Source organism: Triturus cristatus, chromosome 1_2 (assembly GCF_964204655.1).
Source record: "Triturus cristatus chromosome 1_2, aTriCri1.1, whole genome shotgun sequence".
NCBI lineage: Eukaryota > Metazoa > Chordata > Amphibia > Caudata > Salamandridae > Triturus > Triturus cristatus.
This window is the reverse complement of record NC_140580.1, coordinates 206,395,956-206,415,436: the sequence shown is the minus strand read 5'-3', so window position 1 is coordinate 206,415,436 and position 19,481 is coordinate 206,395,956. Positions and strand designations below refer to the sequence as shown.

Genomic DNA, 19,481 nt, shown 5'->3' with positions numbered 1-19,481 from the left:
GCAAATAAGTCGTTTGATCATTGACATGAGTGTTAACTTGGTGTAAATAGAACTCTGTGTCCATTATAACTATAGCTCCTCCCTTGTCCGCGGGTTGGATAGTTATATCTGGGTTAGTTGCCAGGGTTCTCAATGTGATTTTTTCATGGTATGTCAAGTTTTGGTGTTTGTTAGTACTGTGGGACAGATTTTTTATATCCTTTTTTACCATGATCTCAAACGTATCCAGCATCTTGTGGGACACTGGAGCTTGAAAGGTGCTTCGAGGCTTAAATTTTTTTATAATGCCAGTGTCTGGCGGTGCTTCTGTGGTTACGACGTTGGAAAAATAATGCCGTAAGCGTAGTGACCGCATGAACTTGTAAACTGCTACATCAATTTCCAGTTGGTTTGTATGATTAGTTGGGACAAAGGACAAGCCTCTGTTTAAGACTGCTTTCTGATATGGTGTGATATTTACCGATGAGATATTGACAATCAAGGAATGTTCTTCCCGCTTCGTAGCGATTTTCCTGCCCTTTCCTCGCCTGGTTTTGCTGTTGCGGAGGGAATTTCTGGTGGTGGTATGCCTTGATCCGAAGCCTGGGACAAAAAAGACACCGTGCTTGTTTTATTAACTTGTGCAGAGGCCTCCTGTGATGAAGATTGTAAATCGGAAGACGACGCTCCTGGCTGCACTGGAGTTCTAGATGTGGAGATATCCTTATCAGAAACCAGGCTTTCCTCTGATGAGTGCACATTGGGTTTGCGTGGTTCAAACTTTTTGCGTGCGTATATTTCGGCCCAGGTATACACCTCATTTAGTTTGTAATCAATGGTGTCTCTTTTATATTTCCTTAGTTTGCCTTCTTGTAACTCCCTACTGTACTTATCCAATTTTATGTTTAGACCCTCTAAGTTGATTCTCCAGGTGTCATTTTCAAGTCTAGTTTGAAGTTCATCTTTCAGTGTGTTAATTTCCTGTTCGAGGTCCTTGATGGTTTTAGAGAGCTCCTCGATTATCAGAAGTATCAGATCAAGGGAACATTTATTCAAAATTGAAAACCATTTGTTCATGAAAGTTGGGTTCAGGTGGAAACGAAATAGCATAGGTCTTATGGATAATCGCAATCCTCTGGGAATCCGTTTGGCTTTGTGGTACTGTACTAATGTAGAGGCATGAAGTTGTTGATTGAGTTGTCGCCTGGTTAAATATTCAAGTTGCTTAAGTTGTTGCGAGACTGAGCCACTGTGTGTATCCATGCTTCTAACTTCCTGAATTAAAGAATATATTTCAGATGCTTGATCTGTAGTGTAAACCATGGTTGTTGCTCTGTTATCTGTTATATTCGTGATGGAATCGAACGACATTGTTATTCTGGCTGGGTGCTGCTCCTTGTTGGACAAAAATTGTGATAAATAGTAATGTTGAAAGGTAGCACTCCAATGTAAATCAGCGTATTCAAAATTTTCAGAGTAAAAAATAATGGTGCATCAGCTATGTGGGATTTTGTCCTCTCCCACTACATGAGAAAGCAAGCAATGACAGGATGCGGACCTGTGTTTAGCTGAGCACTGTTCACAAAGTGTCTAAACTGACACTACCACTTTAGTACATAATATTTATTTGTTTCTCAATAAGGACACAAAAACATTTTTTCACTAAATCATTTCAATGTGTTCAGGTATAAGACAATCACTGAGTTAAATCCAGTTTGTACCAGAACAAAATTATAAGCTGTATGCATCAAACTCATTTGCAAACAGTATTCATTTGTAGTATAACGTCAATGCATTTGATGTCAACAATTCAATATATGACATAGTTACAACACATCAGAAAATAAATCAGAAAATAAAAATGCCCAATGCATTTCGGAACCACTGTTCCTTCGTCAGGGGCCAATCTGTGGAAAAATAAAAAATAAAACATTTCATTGCTTCAATTGTTTTTTGAAGGGACTCAATCTCTAGCAACCAATTATGCTCCAAACTCGCCTCAAAAATGAGTTACCTGTGTGTATGTAATATATGTTTACTGTTGATTGAGGAACCTCGTAATTCTGTGAATATAAAGAAACGCGCCACATAGGGGTTAATCTAGCCATTGGGACCTAGATTCAAGACCGTGAACATGAGTTTGTGGTAACACGGTAAATTCATTGGCTTACCTCTCTCAAGCTACTTTATGGTTCTGTGTGGAGAGAGTAAAATATTTCAGAAGCTGATAACACGTAAAAGTTGGTGTGTTTGCTAGCTGAGAACGACAGACCGATTCCAACTGTAGCCAGTCATAAAATTTGCGTGAAAAAATCTTACCTTACTAAGAGTGCAGTAAGCTGTAGAAAGAGGGAAAGGAAAGCAAAAAAAAAATTTTTTAAAGAACTACTCTAGTTTTCGATTCAAACTTGGTAAGCCACCATAACGGTCAGCGAAGAGAACCTTACCTATCGTTCAAGAGCAAGCCTGAGTGACCGACGAAACGCCTCAACTGGTGAACGAGTTGTCAATAAACTAGAATAATCCGGATGTTTATATGGTAAAGCCACCGGATCTTGAACCGGAAACGATTAAGGTGCTCAAGCGAGCCTGGGGGGTGAGTTCAGTCTTTATCTCGACGCTTGCGCACTAGGCACCCGTAAGCGCCATCTTAGATCGGGATACGATCACCGCGGGATGCTATAATATATCACCTTTGTTTGGTGTTAGTCAAGCTGAATAGTAAAAAAAGGTGTTTCTCCTATCTGGGACTGTGATCTGAAATGACCTCATGTGCATCCATCTTGCACTGTGTACTAAACGGATGTGAGATAATATTGAGATTACCGCCAAACACGTGCATAAGCGCCATTTTAAAGCGGACTGAAAGTTCATGTGTAAAACTAATCATTTACTATGAATAAAGAAATGTATAGCGAAAAGAAAGTATTCCCCAAATATTTCTGTGCCTAATTTTGTCATGACCAAATATCTTGAATGCACTTAAACGAAAAGAGGATGAAAAGATCCTAGTTAATGGGGACGACCTTAGTTAAGTCCTCAAAGAAGGTAATTGTCGCTAATGATATATATCCAAGTGTATCAAAAAATATGCTTGTTTGATCAAAAGATTTGATGAAAAGATAAAGAATGCACCTGGTGCAGAAAAACCATTCTAAAACAAGCTGTGCTATATTACTATTGTGAGTGTTTTTGTGGTGCTGTGATGCTTTATTAATGTGCCATGTCTGACAATCTTGGGTTGCTGGCTTTAATAGATAATCGGGTGACTAAATGAAACTTAACATCTCTAACAGATCATGGAATCCTACGGGTTTTGGTGTGTGCTGTCTGTCAGTCTCGGGTTGCTAGCTTTGATAAATGATAGGGTAACTAAATGAAACATGACATATCTAACCTATCATTAAGCCCTGTGGGTATCAAAGAATCCAGATATTTGATCCAAAAGACCTCCCTTTGTAGTAGTTTCAAGTGGTTATTAACACCTTGCTGTTGTCCCACGTGTTCAATGATTTGGAATCTGAGTTGTGATATTGAGTGGCCTGATTCATGCCAGTGCGCTGCCAAAGGTGAAGTTTTGCTCAAAGTCCTAATCCGACTCTTGTGTTCTGTGAGTCGTATCTTCATTTTCCGTTTGGTTTTGCCTATGTACAGTTTCCCACATGGGCATTTGATCCCGTAGATTACGTTGGAGGTGTTGCAATCGCTGGTGTGTCGGAGTGTAATATCCTTGCCTGTCGTGGGGTGTTTCAGAATATTTCCTGGAATGACATTATTGCAATGTGAACAGTTCTGACATCTTAATGTTCCTTTATTGGTGCTGATGGTATGTTGTTGTTTTTTCGTTGAAGAAATGAGTTCACGTAGGTTTTGACCCCTGGTATAGGCATGTAATGGCAGGTCACGAAAGATATTGTTAAAGTCTGCTTCATTAGAAAGTAGTTCCCAACGTTTGTTGATAATTTTCTTGATGGCAGGTGAACTTGTGGAAAATTTTGATATAAACACTATATCTGTTTTGGGTGTTTTTGTGACGGATGTCAGCAGTTCTCTCCGTGGTTTTGCCAAAGCCTTTGCTGCGCAAGAATCAATGATGGTTATGGGATAACCTCGTTGTTGGTATTTCAGTTTTTGTACTTGGATTTGAGTTGTGCTGTCAAGTGTATTTGAACAAATGCGTTTAATCCGGATGAATTGCGAGTAGGGTAGATTGTTAATCAGGTTGTTAGGATGGAAGCTGGAGAAATGTAACGCATTGTTACGATCTGTAGGTTTGGTATATATGGTGGTGTTGAGACCATGTCCGTCTGCATTTTTATGAATAGAAACATCCAGGTATTGAATAGTGTGTGTGTCAATTTTATAGGTAAATTGAATCCTCGGATCATGAGAGTTTAAGGTTGTGATCATTTCTTCAAACAGTTGCTGTGTATTAGTCCAGACCAGGAAAATGTCATCAATAAATCGACAGTATGTATAGATGTTTGACCACCACTGTGGAATGTCCATTATATGCTCCTGTTCAAACATGGCCATAAAGATGTTGGCATACGATGGTGCCCCCGGAAAACCCATCGAGGTTCCCGAGAGTTGAGCATAAAATTGTTCTTGCCATTTGAAGTAGCTATGGTGGAGACAGAAATGAAGTAGTTGTAGTATGAACACTTTTTCTGTGTCAATATCTTCACGTTGAAGGAGGGCCCATTCAACCGCATCCATGCCTGTAGAGTGGGGAATTGAGGTGTAAAGAGCCACCACATCGATGGTGCACAGAAACCAAGTAGATTGAATGTTGGGTTCAAACTAGACTTGAAAATGACACCTGGAGAATCAACTTAGAGGGTCTAAACATAAAATTGGATAAGTACAGTAGGGAGTTACAAGAAGGCAAACTAAGGAAATATAAAAGAGACACCATTGATTACAAACTAAATGAGGTGTATACCTGGGCCGAAATATACGCACGCAAAAAGTTTGAACCACGCAAACCCAATGTGCACTCATCAGAGGAAAGCCTGGTTTCTGATAAGGATATCTCCACATCTAGAACTCCAGTGCAGCCAGGAGCGTCGTCTTCCGATTTACAATCTTCATCACAGGAGGCCTCTGCACAAGTTAATAAAACAAGCACGGTGTCTTTTTTGTCCCAGGCTTCGGATCAAGGCATACCACCACCAGAAATTCCCTCCGCAACAGCAAAACCAGGCGAGGAAAGGGCAGGAAAATCGCTACGAAGCGGGAAGAACATTCCTTGATTGTCAATATCTCATCGGTAAATATCACACCATATCAGAAAGCAGTCTTAAACAGAGGCTTGTCCTTTGTCCCAACTAATCATACAAACCAACTGGAAATTGATGTAGCAGTTTACAAGTTCATGCGGTCACTACGCTTACGGCATTATTTTTCCAACGTCGTAACCACAGAAGCACCGCCAGACACTGGCATTATAAAAAAATTTAAGCCTCGAAGCACCTTTCAAGCTCCAGTGTCCCACAAGATGCTGGATACGTTTGAGATCATGGTAAAAAAGGATATAAAAAATCTGTCCCACAGTACTAACAAACACCAAAACTTGACATACCATGAAAAAATCACATTGAGAACCCTGGCAACTAACCCAGATATAACTATCCAACCCGCGGACAAGGGAGGAGCTATAGTTATAATGGACACAGAGTTCTATTTACACCAAGTTAACACTCATGTCAATGATCAAACGACTTATTTGCCTCTTCAAACTGATCCGACAACACAACTGGAAACCATTCTACAAGATATCTTGAAAAAAGCATATGATTCAGGTTGGATAGACGAACAGACCAAGCAGTTTCTCACTACACCAGATCCACGCAGACCTCATCTCTATATGTTACCCAAGATACATAAAAACTTACAACAACCACCTTTCAGACCCATTGTTTCGGGTTGTGGCTCAATTTTTGATCCAGTGGGCAAATTCTTGGATTACTACTTACAGAAATTCGTGCAGAACTGGTGGTCATACACTAAGGACACCACGGACTTCCTTCAGAAATTGGAGTTGATTCAACCCAACATTCAATCTACTTGGTTTCTGTGCACCATCGATGTGGTGGCTCTTTACACCTCAATTCCCCACTCTACAGGCATGGATGCGGTTGAATGGGCCCTCCTTCAACGTGAAGATATTGACACAGAAAAAGTGTTCATACTACAACTACTTCATTTCTGTCTCCACCATAGCTACTTCAAATGGCAAGAACAATTTTATGCTCAACTCTCGGGAACCTCGATGGGTTTTCCGGGGGCACCATCGTATGCCAACATCTTTATGGCCATGTTTGAACAGGAGCATATAATGGACATTCCACAGTGGTGGTCAAACATCTATACATACTGTCGATTTATTGATGACATTTTCCTGGTCTGGACTAATACACAGCAACTGTTTGAAGAAATGATCACAACCTTAAACTCTCATGATCCGAGGATTCAATTTACCTATAAAATTGACACACACACTATTCAATACCTGGATGTTTCTATTCATAAAAATGCAGACGGACATGGTCTCAACACCACCATATATACCAAACCTACAGATCGTAACAATGCGTTACATTTCTCCAGCTTCCATCCTAACAACCTGATTAACAATCTACCCTACTCGCAATTCATCCGGATTAAACGCATTTGTTCAAATACACTTGACAGCACAACTCAAATCCAAGTACAAAAACTGAAATACCAACAACGAGGTTATCCCATAACCATCATTGATTCTTGCGCAGCAAAGGCTTTGGCAAAACCACGGAGAGAACTGCTGACATCTGTCACAAAAACACCCAAAACAGATATAGTGTTTATATCAAAATTTTCCACAAGTTCACCTGCCATCAAGAAAATTATCAACAAACGTTGGGAACTACTTTCTAATGAAGCAGACTTTAACAATATCTTTCGTGACCTGCCATTACATGCCTATACCAGGGGTCAAAACCTACGTGAACTCATTTCTTCAACGAAAAAACAACAACATACCATCAGCACCAATAAAGGAACATTAAGATGTCAGAACTGTTCACATTGCAATAATGTCATTCCAGGAAATATTCTGAAACACCCCACGACAGGCAAGGATATTACACTCCGACACACCAGCGATTGCAACACCTCCAACGTAATCTACGGGATCAAATGCCCATGTGGGAAACTGTACATAGGCAAAACCAAACGGAAAATGAAGATACGACTCACAGAACACAAGAGTCGGATTAGGACTTTGAGCAAAACTTCACCTTTGGCAGCGCACTGGCATGAATCAGGCCACTCAATATCACAACTCAGATTCCAAATCATTGAACACGTGGGACAACAGCAAGGTGTTAATAACCACTTGAAACTACTACAAAGGGAGGTCTTTTGGATCAAATATCTGGATTCTTTGATACCCACAGGGCTTAATGATAGGTTAGATATGTCATGTTTCATTTAGTTACCCTATCATTTATCAAAGCTAGCAACCCGAGACTGACAGACAGCACACACCAAAACCCGTAGGATTCCATGATCTGTTAGAGATGTTAAGTTTCATTTAGTCACCCGATTATCTATTAAAGCCAGCAACCCAAGATTGTCAGACATGGCACATTAATAAAGCATCACAGCACCACAAAAACACTCACAATAGTAATATAGCACAGCTTGTTTTAGAATGGTTTTTCTGCACCAGGTGCATTCTTTATCTTTTCATCAAATCTTTTGATCAAACAAGCATATTTTTTGATACACTTGGATATATATCATTAGCGACAATTACCTTCTTTGAGGACTTAACTAAGGTCGTCCCCATTAACTAGGATCTTTTCATCCTCTTTTCGTTTAAGTGCATTCAAGATATTTGGTCATGACAAAATTAGGCACAGAAATATTTGGGGAATACTTTCTTTTCGCTATACATTTCTTTATTCATAGTAAATGATTAGTTTTACACATGAACTTTCAGTCCGCTTTAAAATGGCGCTTATGCACGTGTTTGGCGGTAATCTCAATATTATCTCACATCCGTTTAGTACACAGTGCAAGATGGATGCACATGAGGTCATTTCAGATCACAGTCCCAGATAGGAGAAACACCTTTTTTTACTATTCAGCTTGACTAACACCAAACAAAGGTGATATATTATAGCATCCCGCGGTGATCGTATCCCGATCTAAGATGGCGCTTACGGGTGCCTAGTGCGCAAGCGTCGAGATAAAGACTGAACTCACCCCCCAGGCTCGCTTGAGCACCTTAAGCGTTTCCGGTTCAAGATCCGGTGGCTTTACCATATAAACATCCGGATTATTCTAGTTTATTGACAACTCGTTCACCAGTTGAGGCGTTTCGTCGGTCACTCAGGCTTGCTCTTGAACGATAGGTAAGGTTCTCTTCGCTGACCGTTATGGTGGCTTACCAAGTTTGAATCGAAAACTAGAGTAGTTCTTTAAAAAATTTTTTTTTTGCTTTCCTTTCCCTCTTTCTACAGCTTACTGCACTCTTAGTAAGGTAAGATTTTTTCACGCAAATTTTATGACTGGCTACAGTTGGAATCGGTCTGTCGTTCTCAGCTAGCAAACACACCAACTTTTACGTGTTATCAGCTTCTGAAATATTTTACTCTCTCCACACAGAACCATAAAGTAGCTTGAGAGAGGTAAGCCAATGAATTTACCGTGTTACCACAAACTCATGTTCACGGTCTTGAATCTAGGTCCCAATGGCTAGATTAACCCCTATGTGGCGCGTTTCTTTATATTCACAGAATTACGAGGTTCCTCAATCAACAGTAAACATATATTACATACACACAGGTAACTCATTTTTGAGGCGAGTTTGGAGCATAATTGGTTGCTAGAGATTGAGTCCCTTCAAAAAACAATTGAAGCAATGAAATGTTTTATTTTTTATTTTTCCACAGATTGGCCCCTGACGAAGGAACAGTGGTTCCGAAATGCATTGGGCATTTTTATTTTCTGATTTATTTTCTGATGTGTTGTAACTATGTCATATATTGAATTGTTGACATCAAATGCATTGACGTTATACTACAAATGAATACTGTTTGCAAATGAGTTTGATGCATACAGCTTATAATTTTGTTCTGGTACAAACTGGATTTAACTCAGTGATTGTCTTATACCTGAACACATTGAAATGATTTAGTGAAAAAATGTTTTTGTGTCCTTATTGAGAAACAAATAAATATTATGTACTAAAGTGGTAGTGTCAGTTTAGACACTTTGTGAACAGTGCTCAGCTAAACACAGGTCCGCATCCTGTCATTGCTTGCTTTCTTAAAATTAAGTCACAATCACCTCCTCTGATTTTCAAGGGGATATGTTGGATGCCATAGAAAGAGAAATGACTCAAATCCCCACTATGTTCCTTCCAGATGTGTTTTGACATGGCATTTGTGAAGTCCCTGTTGGTAATTGCTCTCATATTCTTCAGAATGCACAGTTTTAGCTTGCTGACAGTACTGCCTATATATTGTTTCCCACAGCTGTGCCTCCTAGTTTCCACCCACCAACACAGACCACTCATGCAGGTAGTTGAAAGGTCCATGAGTCTTCCAGGACCACAGCGAATCCAAACCGTGAAACCAAGGAGACGTCAATCAGCCCCAAGGCTTGCACGGTTTGTGGGAAAGTAATGCCTCTGTACTCCTTGTTAAAAAAAGATAGAACAGGGTTCCATGTTCTAGGGAAAATGTGAGATTTATCTGCTAGGTGATACGCTAGTTTCTCATCTCTTAATAGGTACCAAAGTTTATGGAACCGGGGTTTGTATGTTGGCCTGGTAGTTTATCCTCCAAAGGCATAGGATAGTGTATTGGCCACCAGAAGCTGTGGAGTGGATACATACCCTATGACAGCCTGCCAAGCATGGACAGATCAGGTAGCTTGTCTATGTCCTGTCCTCGTATCTGTGAGATGCAGAGAAGACCATATCCTAGAGGTCTCCCAAGCGAAGGCAGGACCACAGTATATGCATTAAGGAGGCAACTTTGCTGCAACCCTGCCAACCAGCATTAGAGTATGTGGTATTAATGATTTGAAGTCAGGCAGTTGTAAGGCACAAGCAAAATAGTATTTTATAAAGGATCCCCCTGCCTCAGGCGTGGTGGGTAAGGTGTTTGTATGAAGGAATAGCTCGAGCCATTGTTTGTTGGTATGAAGGAATATGTCAAACGATTGTCAAGTGCTATGTTAAGTTCTTTCCCACACTGCATCTGGAAGATTTGCATACAGTTTTTGGTGAGTTAGGAGTGTTCTAGATTTTAGAAACTAGGTTTTTAGGCTAAGTGATTTTTTTTAACAAATTCTATTTATCCTATAAGTACTTACCCATAATTTTCAAATGAATATGTATTTATAGACCCCGCTTAAAAAGATGGGCTATTGTTAAGAAAAGTTATGTACTTATGGTTGGCCAGTAAAGTTGTGGTAGATAATCACAGTGACTCACAGGTCAGTTAGCTACTTGCCATGATAGGTGACTCACTGTGATTCAGCTGTAATGGTCCATCTGAGGAAATGCCCAGTTGGGAAATATCTCCTATTTCGCCGTTGGTCCCCCCTATATATTCCCCTGTTAAGGCATGATCATAGCACTCTACAACAAGCTTGGACGTGTTCAAAGTTGTTTGTTTCCTAATGTTGTCTGAGGTCAATGCCAACACACAAACCTTCTTTATGGGTGATCCAGAAAATGGGCCAATGTTTCCCCAACTCCAGAATTACTGATACTGGGGTTTCCAGTAAATCAGGGGCAGAAAAATCCGACTCATTACTAGTTCCTCCCTGCATAAACCAGGCTGGAATTCGACCGGACACACAGGCCCCCTGCTGATGGTCTATTTGACTTGTCAGAATAGGTTTACTGGGATTCTTATCATTGTCAGGAGTACATTTACAGGGAAGGCAACATCTTATCACTAAATATCTCTAATTTCCCCATCCATCACCAAACAACCTGTTGAGGTACATCTTACTTCTCCACGTCCAGGATGCGGTTTGTGTCTCGATTCACCACATGGAACAGCATGTCCGTCTGAGCAAAACTCACACGTCCCTTCTTGTCCACATGGAACTGTAATGGAAGAGATTGCACTTGTTGAGTTTGATTGTTGAAACTTGTCACAACATATGTATACTTACAATGTAGTCGTACAATATACTTAGCATGCAAAAACACTGTACTACTATAGGTGCTTTAAAATCTGCTTATGCTTTGCGAAATTCCTATAGAAAAGAAACACTGAGGAGGGATCAAGTGACATTTTAAGAGATATGGTATGCTGGTAAACTCAGCAAACTTTCTCTAATAAATCCGTGGCCTCTTGAAGAAATTGTTGTTTTTGTTTTAATTTTGTTTTAAGTAGATACTTCTTAGAGATACAGGATACGTCATATACACGGTCTGCCATTTGCTGTTTTCCATACACATCTAGCTTGCACCACCGACTGCCAGCACCAGCAGAACCTTCGCCTTCCCCAGCATCATCTTTCACGGACTCAGATAAACCATGTGGAACATATTCAGGAACACAAAACACCTTCAGTCCGATGGCTCGCCTGGCCAATGCACGAGATTCCATCTATAGTGGCAAGACCCAAGGGCGGAGCTTGGTCAGTAGGACTGTGGGGGTGCGAGTTTAAGATTTTCGACAATCAGACTGGCATATAATGTTAATCATGATATGGGAAGCAGCGCCTGAGGGGGGCTTAAGGGTCAGTGGAAAGTGAATGGAGTGCGGATTCTGAAGGGTACTTAAAACACAGAATTTCGTGAAATAACCATGTTTTAAGACCTTCAAAACAGAGACAAGAATGTGTGTGTAAGTGTTTTTGTCTAAGTGGTTATTTAAAAATCCCAGGTGAAATCGAAGAGACATCTTACTATACCGAACTAAAAGCCCCTGTACCCAACTATGTAGTAAATAATACATTTTGAAGGGAGGTGTTGCAGCCCAAACACTCGCCCCCCCAAAGCTACGCCCCTGAATGTGAGGGTTCAACACGAGATCAGAACAAGATTTATTGCGCTATTAATTCAAACCTTTACAAATCACATTAATGTACAAATAGAGCATAAAATATTAATAAAACGTTTACCACCTACTGAGTATAATTTCAGAATTTTAAGGTGCAGCTGTCACAACCTTTCTAACTGAAGCTATAATCAAGTTAATGGCATATAAAATGTAATAATAAAAGTATGGCCATAACCACGTTATTGCAAAATGACTTGAAATACAAGTTTCACAAAGAAACCACAATAGTCCAAACTTATGAAAAGTGCTTCAGAGCTGAGTCCATAAGTTTAACAAAGTCAATTATTATTTCCAACGTATAACCTCCCATATATTCAAAAACAGTTCTTGACATGATCATAAGCCCCTATGGTTGACCATTTTCAGCAGCAGTCTTTGCTCTGGGGCAAAGACATAACACAATTGCTAACACCTCCTCCGTATAACGAAAACCTGTTACATCATTCACACTTTTCCAGCAAGCATAACCCTGGTCAGGAGGAGCAGATGGAAAGACTTTAAAGTCTGCTAAGACGTCTTTCCAATAAATTGTTGCAGGACCATCATATGTGACCGGGATCTCTACTTAGCCTATAACCCCTGCGGAACCTGGCTTATGTCCCGGGAACATCCCATTTCGTTTCTCTGGGGCTTGGTACTAGCCTGTCTTTAGTCTTATGGATGATTCGCATTATTTCCCTCTACAAACTCTACCATGATTCTTCTGAGATGTCCCCACTCATTGCTTCCTCCCATTCAGATATGAATTCCCATCTGGGTGCAACTAAGGATGGAGTCAACAGTTTGTATAGATTGAATCTAAGGCCCCAAGGGCTTGCAAAGAAAGTCACTACTATTTCAAATGTGGTCTTTTATATCGTAACCGAATTTCTATTAGCAGATTGCATTGCCCATTGTATAAATTGATAATAGCTAAATCAGTCTTCTTCAGTTAGGTTATAGGATCCCTTGCAGTTTTCAAAAGATCTAATTTGTCTGTTCTCAAACAAGTCACGTATGATTCTACAGTCTCAATATTTCCCCCCTCATGTAAGCCTTATCATCATAGGCTGAAGTTAAATTAGGGTGGCTGTATGCGCTTGTGAGATGAAGGATTTGTTGTTATTTGGTTTGCCTGCCCTGTTAAGTCCCACACTCCTAGGAGAGTGCTTGTGATTTGACTGCAGTATAATCTATCTGGACTGTTTCCTCGGAGCAAAATATTGTCCTAATGAGCCCTCTAAGCTACTGCCATTGGGCCAGTGCCATTGGATCAGTGGCGAGTGCCATTTGGGGCATATGGATGCACCCAATTTTTCGTAGATTGCCTTTGTGCATATTCTCTCCATTATTCATATGTCTTATAATAGTCTTGAATGTCCAGGATACTCAGACCACCCTTCTTGAGGGGGGTCTTTAATAATTCGTATGAGAGACAATGAGCTTTCCCATGCCATCTTAAGTCCAACATGTACCTCTGTATGGATAGGAAAACATATTTATTTATGTGCACCAGGAGTATATATTGAATATATATCCCATTCGGGGCGGACATTCATTTCAGGGCTAACACTGTGGCCATCCAAGAAAAAGACATGTGTTTCCATCTCTCTATGAGTGCCTTAAGGTTCGATTTAGCCTGGTATTTTAGCTCCTTGTAATTCATATATGTTTTAGGAGTTATATATACTCCTTAGTATTAGACAGAATCGGTTGATACTCTGAAAGGGTTTGTTGTACTCAGGTATTTTTTGGGGGCTTTGTCCAGATTCACTGGTAAAATGAATGAGGGGTCTGCCTTTATTTTATACCCAGACATCCCCAAAGTCTTTTAGCATGGTTAGTGAAGCTAGCATGGATCTAAGAATGCCGTTAATGGCAAAAGGATGTTATCTACGAAAAACAGCATACAGTGTTCCACTCTCCAAACTGAATACCTTTAATCTGTGGGGAACTTCAATAGCAATGGGCAGAGGTTCTATGGTTATTAAAAATAGGAGCGGGGTATTGGGTAGCCTTATCATGTTACTCACTTCTGGGTAAGCCAGTGGGATTGGAATCCATTGAATAAGATCATAGATTTGGGTGACTAATCATATGCAATAGTCATCTTAATAAATGACTTAATTGGGTTAAATTGTTTCATAGCTTCACCAGGAAGGACAAGCTCATCCACTTGAATGCCATTCCTGAGTCAAGGGAACTTAATGCCATACACAGCATTTTCGTCATGGATATTTTTGACAAAATGTGGCATACTCATGATATTGTCGAAGGGAGGCCAGTCCTTAATAAAGCAGTCCTGGGCTTTGTGTATTAATTCATAAAGCATTTCCACTTGCCAGCTGGTGATGACTTTTATGTAACTTGTTATGTAAGTTAGGGAATGCTTTGGGCCAATAGGCGTCACACAGTCGGTGATTTGCGCACAGCTGGGGAGGGGACCACTGCATTCAAGAAGAGGACTTCAGTTCATGAAGTTCATTTGTAGTTACTTCACTAAACTGTCTCCTCTCGGCTCTCTGGTATCTTTTTCTTCAGTTTGATGACTGTCTTTTGAATGCCACCCAAATGCATTTAATTTCCTATGCCTGGATTGTGGTTGAGTTGTTCAGATTCCCGACAGTTTAATGCCCAACAGTTCCAGGTCCTTGCAAGGTTCTGTTATGTAATGATTTTTCACCCCAGCTGAAATTTAAGCCCGAAGGTAAAAGCCGAGTGGGCCCTGATGTTTTTTTCAGTGCCTGCATTGGTCAGAAATCTAAAAGATCTGCTTTTTGCAAGTGATTTGAGAAGGTCTTGGAGCAAAGCTAGCTTCTCACCATAATATACTATAGGGTTCTCTTCCAGCAACAGTTCTTTCTGAGGAAAAGAGGACATCTTAGTTAGAATGTCCCGTTGTTAAGTTACTGAACCTGCCATTTTTGGCCCCAATTAGTGTATACTTCTGATGTCCACTTCTTCTCCCTCCTTGAATGCCAGGATCTGTGCATGGAGGTGCCTGTTATGTCTAATATGTTGTCTCCTTTGGCCTCCTTCTTTATGTTGTGAATCCTGATGTTGTTGCCTGATGCCTAGCATGGAGTTCAAGGTATTTGGACTATTCACTCAGGGCTCTAATTTGCACATTCACAGACAGCATGTGCACCATTTTGGTGAATTCCTTCTGCTCCATTGCTTCCAATTTTGATTCCATTCCTCAATTCTGTGGCCTATCTGGCCCATATCTCTTTTTAATGTGGATATGACATGCCACATCCTGACAAAGTGCCTGGAACTCTGTTTCAGTCCTGTTTCCATTCATTCCTTAGGTCTTATAAGAGCTATTTAGATCATCCTTAGTGATCTGTGTACCCCAATTGACTTATTTCCATTATCTTGGCTGCCATGCCTGGGGCATTAGTTTTAATATTGTTCCCAGACTGCAGCTTTGTGTAGATACTCAGAGGCAGGCTTAGGCGGCATTGATGCTTGTTGTGTACGCTGGGCCAGTTTTCCCGAAGTTGAGGCTCCTACAGTGGGGATGAATGTTTCCTTCTGCGCTCTAGTCTAGTGTCCAGGATCATTCTAGTGATAGTGACTTTGGGACCGACCTTACTTAACGCATCGATCAGCCATGATCTGTGATCATGCCTGTCTTTACTCCATGTGTGAAGTTTCTTCCCCATTGTGACTCCCCAGTTTCAGTTATATCAAGAGCTTGTTGCGTCACTGGATTATGTATCCGAACTTTCATGTGGGTGTACCTCATTATTTAGTGCGCATTTATGCTTTTTCCCTCAACAGATATCCGGTTGTGCTCTACTTCCTCCACCCATGTGGGTGTACATTTCTGGTTCACTTCCTGCTTACTGGCTGAGCTACTTAATTGCTTAAAATGCAGACATCTTTGCCCCTGTTTTTCCATTAGGTGCTGCCCCCACTCTCACATGGGATGTGGATCAGTTGCAGGTTCCGTTTGATCACCTCTCTTTCACTACACCCTGCATCTCTGATATTGAACACAATAGCATTCTGGTCAAGTTTCAGGCTCCCTTTTTCCATGGCAGCAGTAGCACATTTAGTCCTGCTGCCCTTTTGTCCATTCTAAGTGCTGCAATATGCACCTGGCACAAGGGAGTCCACATTCTTTGGAGTTCTACCATGGTTGTCGCCCGTCTCTGCCTGCCAATCACCTCATTTGTTTCTATGCCATGCCTCCATGCCCCCCCAAGCTAATGAGTTTTCTGCTCACAGCTGGAGATGCTAATAAAAGCCTGTGCTGGCACTCAGCAGAGCCTCAGGAAGATATGTCCACCAGTCTGGTCTAGGACAGAGACCCTAGAATTTGCCATTTAAGCCAATTAAAGGTTTACTGTATTGTATGTTAGGGTAGATGCGCCTATCAGATGAGAGCCACTGTTTACTAACAAACAATTTTATGGGGATAAGGAGGTTTAATCTGTACATCTCGCTTTAAGCTACTCTACCTAGTAGCCTCACAATTTTGGTAAACTCCATATCCATCTACCCAAAAACTTTTCTCATATTGATGCAAGCATATGGATCGTGAGTTATCATAATAAACATAATACATTACCCAACATTATGGTTCACCCGCCCAATTTAGAATCGGGGCACAAAAGGTTTGATGATGGTGAGCAAAACCTCTACACCTGCATGACGAAGTAAGGGTTATTGGAGGTTTAGCTGTATGCCCCCCCATCTAATTAAGATGGCGTCCATACAGTCACATTTCCATGTCCGTCACCGCCAGGAAATAGTGACACTGAAAAGTGCTCAGTGCCACCCATGCCATAGGAATAAATGCCCATGGTGAAGGAGGCATTGATATAATATTTTTTCAAAAAGAAAATCCGGCTTTTGGATGCTCTTTTTGAAAATAAAAAACTCAAACTTTGTGTGTTTGCCATACGGCTCTGTCATGTTGACGGAGCCGTCCACCAAACTTACAATGCATTTACAGGAACCGATGTGATGGTGGTTCCTGCCAATGCTAGAAATGCCTGCTGGGCAGGCGGACATTTCGAAATTTAGCAGAGGCACCTCTGTCAGGGCGACAGAGTAAATTACTCTGTCACCCGGACGGAGAAATGGGTTGCCCACCAAGATTTAAATCAGGGCCCATAGTTTGGTATTCACAGTCTGCGGAGCATTTAGCAACTTTGATTTACAACTCTGCACAGGCACAGAAAATTTGTCATCTCGGTTCAAAGAGGTTCAATACTCTTGGATAGTCTGAGGTAGAGAAAATACTAGGTTCCTAAAATGTCCTAAATAATTCGATATTTGCACATATATTTGATCCTTTCACGTTGAAACCTGTTTTTGTTGCCAGCTGCCGTACTAGGGCTGCCATAATAGTGTCGCCCATAACAAATTATTTGGAAAAGGTATCTCTATCTCCAATGAATGAAAGCTTGATCTTGAATTTATTGTTAATGCAGGCCCCTTCCATCTTTAGAATTGGCCAAATGTCTACGTCACAGACATTAGGGACTTCGTTTACTGAAGTTTGTGCGGACGCCTGCACGTCTCTACACAATGTAGCAGTGTTCATGTGGAGCTTTAAAATGACATATAAATTGACGCTGCATTTTCTATCACACTGCATTGCGCGAGTGCCTGTACAAAACTTTAGAGAATGAGGGTCTGAGTTTTAATGGCCATGGTGGTCATGTCTTGACTATGGTACACAACACTGGCTACGATGCAGTGTCAAAAGGCAATGCATATATTTCAAATGAGAGATTCAAGGAGTAAGTATGGCTTTAAACGCTATGAAAATGTGTCTACAGCACCAGTTCATTCTGTTTGACTGCTGATTGAAAAGCATGCTATATTAAAAGCATTAAGGGCCTAATTATGATGCGGTCTCGGGACCGACATGGCAATTACAATGAGACCACACATGTTGCGGTCGCGTACTCCCATTTGTCTATGGGAGCTTGTGCTATGGCTTAAAACCGGTCGTAGCACAAGCTATTATAGACAAATGGGAGTATCTGTTCAACCGTGCACCGCGTGGCAGGCACCTCAAGGTGCCTGCCACATGGTGCAGGGATCAACGGGGGGGGGGGGGCACCGCAGGTGCCCCCTCGGTTCACAACCAGAGGCCGGAGGATGAAGGTGGCCCTGCTAGGGGCCCCCAATGCCGCTTTCCGACAAGCTTTCCAAGTCGGAAGACCCAACATGGAAAACCTGTTGGAAACCAACATCGTAATCTCTATGGCAGAAATGCCATCCATACGGATTATTTGCCTGCCTACGACTGGCCAGTGGGCTGTTTGAGCCCATCAGAATCCAGCTGGAATGACTTGCCAGTTTCTGTTTCGACCACCTAGATTGTAATGCGGCGGTCGACACTGAAACCGCAATGAGGCTTGGAAAGGTAATCGCTATTCCTAATGGAACGATTCCTAGTGGGTCACAAATCTATCTACCACATTAATATTAATGAGGTAAGTCCCAATAAGTAGACCATCATGTCCGTGAATGCTTTTCAATAAAGCAATATTTTTTTTTAATGCAGCCCGTTTTCCTTAAAGGAAAACAGGTTGCGTTTAAAAAAGAAAAATGAAAAGTTTTCTTTACATTTTTGAAGACCACACTGACTGCTCTCCAAAAACGTGATGGAGCGCGATGGTGCTCTTTCATTGTAGGAGTGCATTATAATCACAGATAGTCCGCATCCACATATATATTCCTTTATCGTGATAACAATTGGTTATTAGATCATATTCAGTAATAACATGTGAAAGTGTAATGATAGAAGAGTATCGTGCCATGCGAAGCAACAACGAGGCATTCGTGTTTTAATCTTGTAATCCATAGTATTTGATGTAATTTGCTTAACAAAGTTGGTTAAATGTAATAATGCATTTGATTTAAATGTGCACCATATTAAAGTTGCACGTAGATGTGACTATTTGTGCTTAATGTGTAGGATTTTATAAGTTGGTTTCAATTGAAATGTATTTGATGTGCTTATGTACAATGGAGTAGAAAGGCCCAAATGAAATGTTCACCAATGTGTGTATTGGAAGGGCTCATGTGTTTCATTCTTATTTTGGCCAATTTCTGCAGGCCTGAAATGTATTGTCCCTGGAAGCTCTCAGGCAAGGCTTGCTAGTGAAATTCATGTGCATGTTGAATTTGTTGTGTTCGCACTTTTCTGTTGCAGGTGGAGAAAGTCATCTTTGTTAGTTAGAATAACGCCTTTTGTTTTAGGAGTTAAGCTGGGGGAGGAGATGATACTATGTGGAAGGAATGCTGATAATTGGGAGACAGTGTTCTTTCTCACTGAGGGAGGCCTGGGACTCAAGGTCATCGAGCCAGGAGCTGGAAGCAAAAATCACCTATGAGAAGTGTCCAGCGAAATTAGGTGATCTATTGGCGTGTTCTACGTTTTTGTGTTTTGTATTACTGACAGTGCCCCGGGGT

General features: G+C 41.0%; 1 protein-coding gene across 2 annotated transcripts in view; it reads right to left on the bottom strand.

Annotated features, from left to right (window-relative positions):
- The window catches only part of CDH23 (cadherin related 23), a 1,199,511-nt gene that overhangs the window by 165,502 nt on the left and 1,014,528 nt on the right, over positions 1–19,481 (bottom strand). For both annotated transcript variants that reach the window (XM_085603466.1, XM_085603467.1), the window contains exon 37: positions 10,998–11,095. In XM_085603466.1, the coding sequence (XP_085459592.1) occupies positions 10,998–11,095 (98 nt within the window). The remainder of the gene's footprint in view (positions 1–10,997; positions 11,096–19,481) is intronic.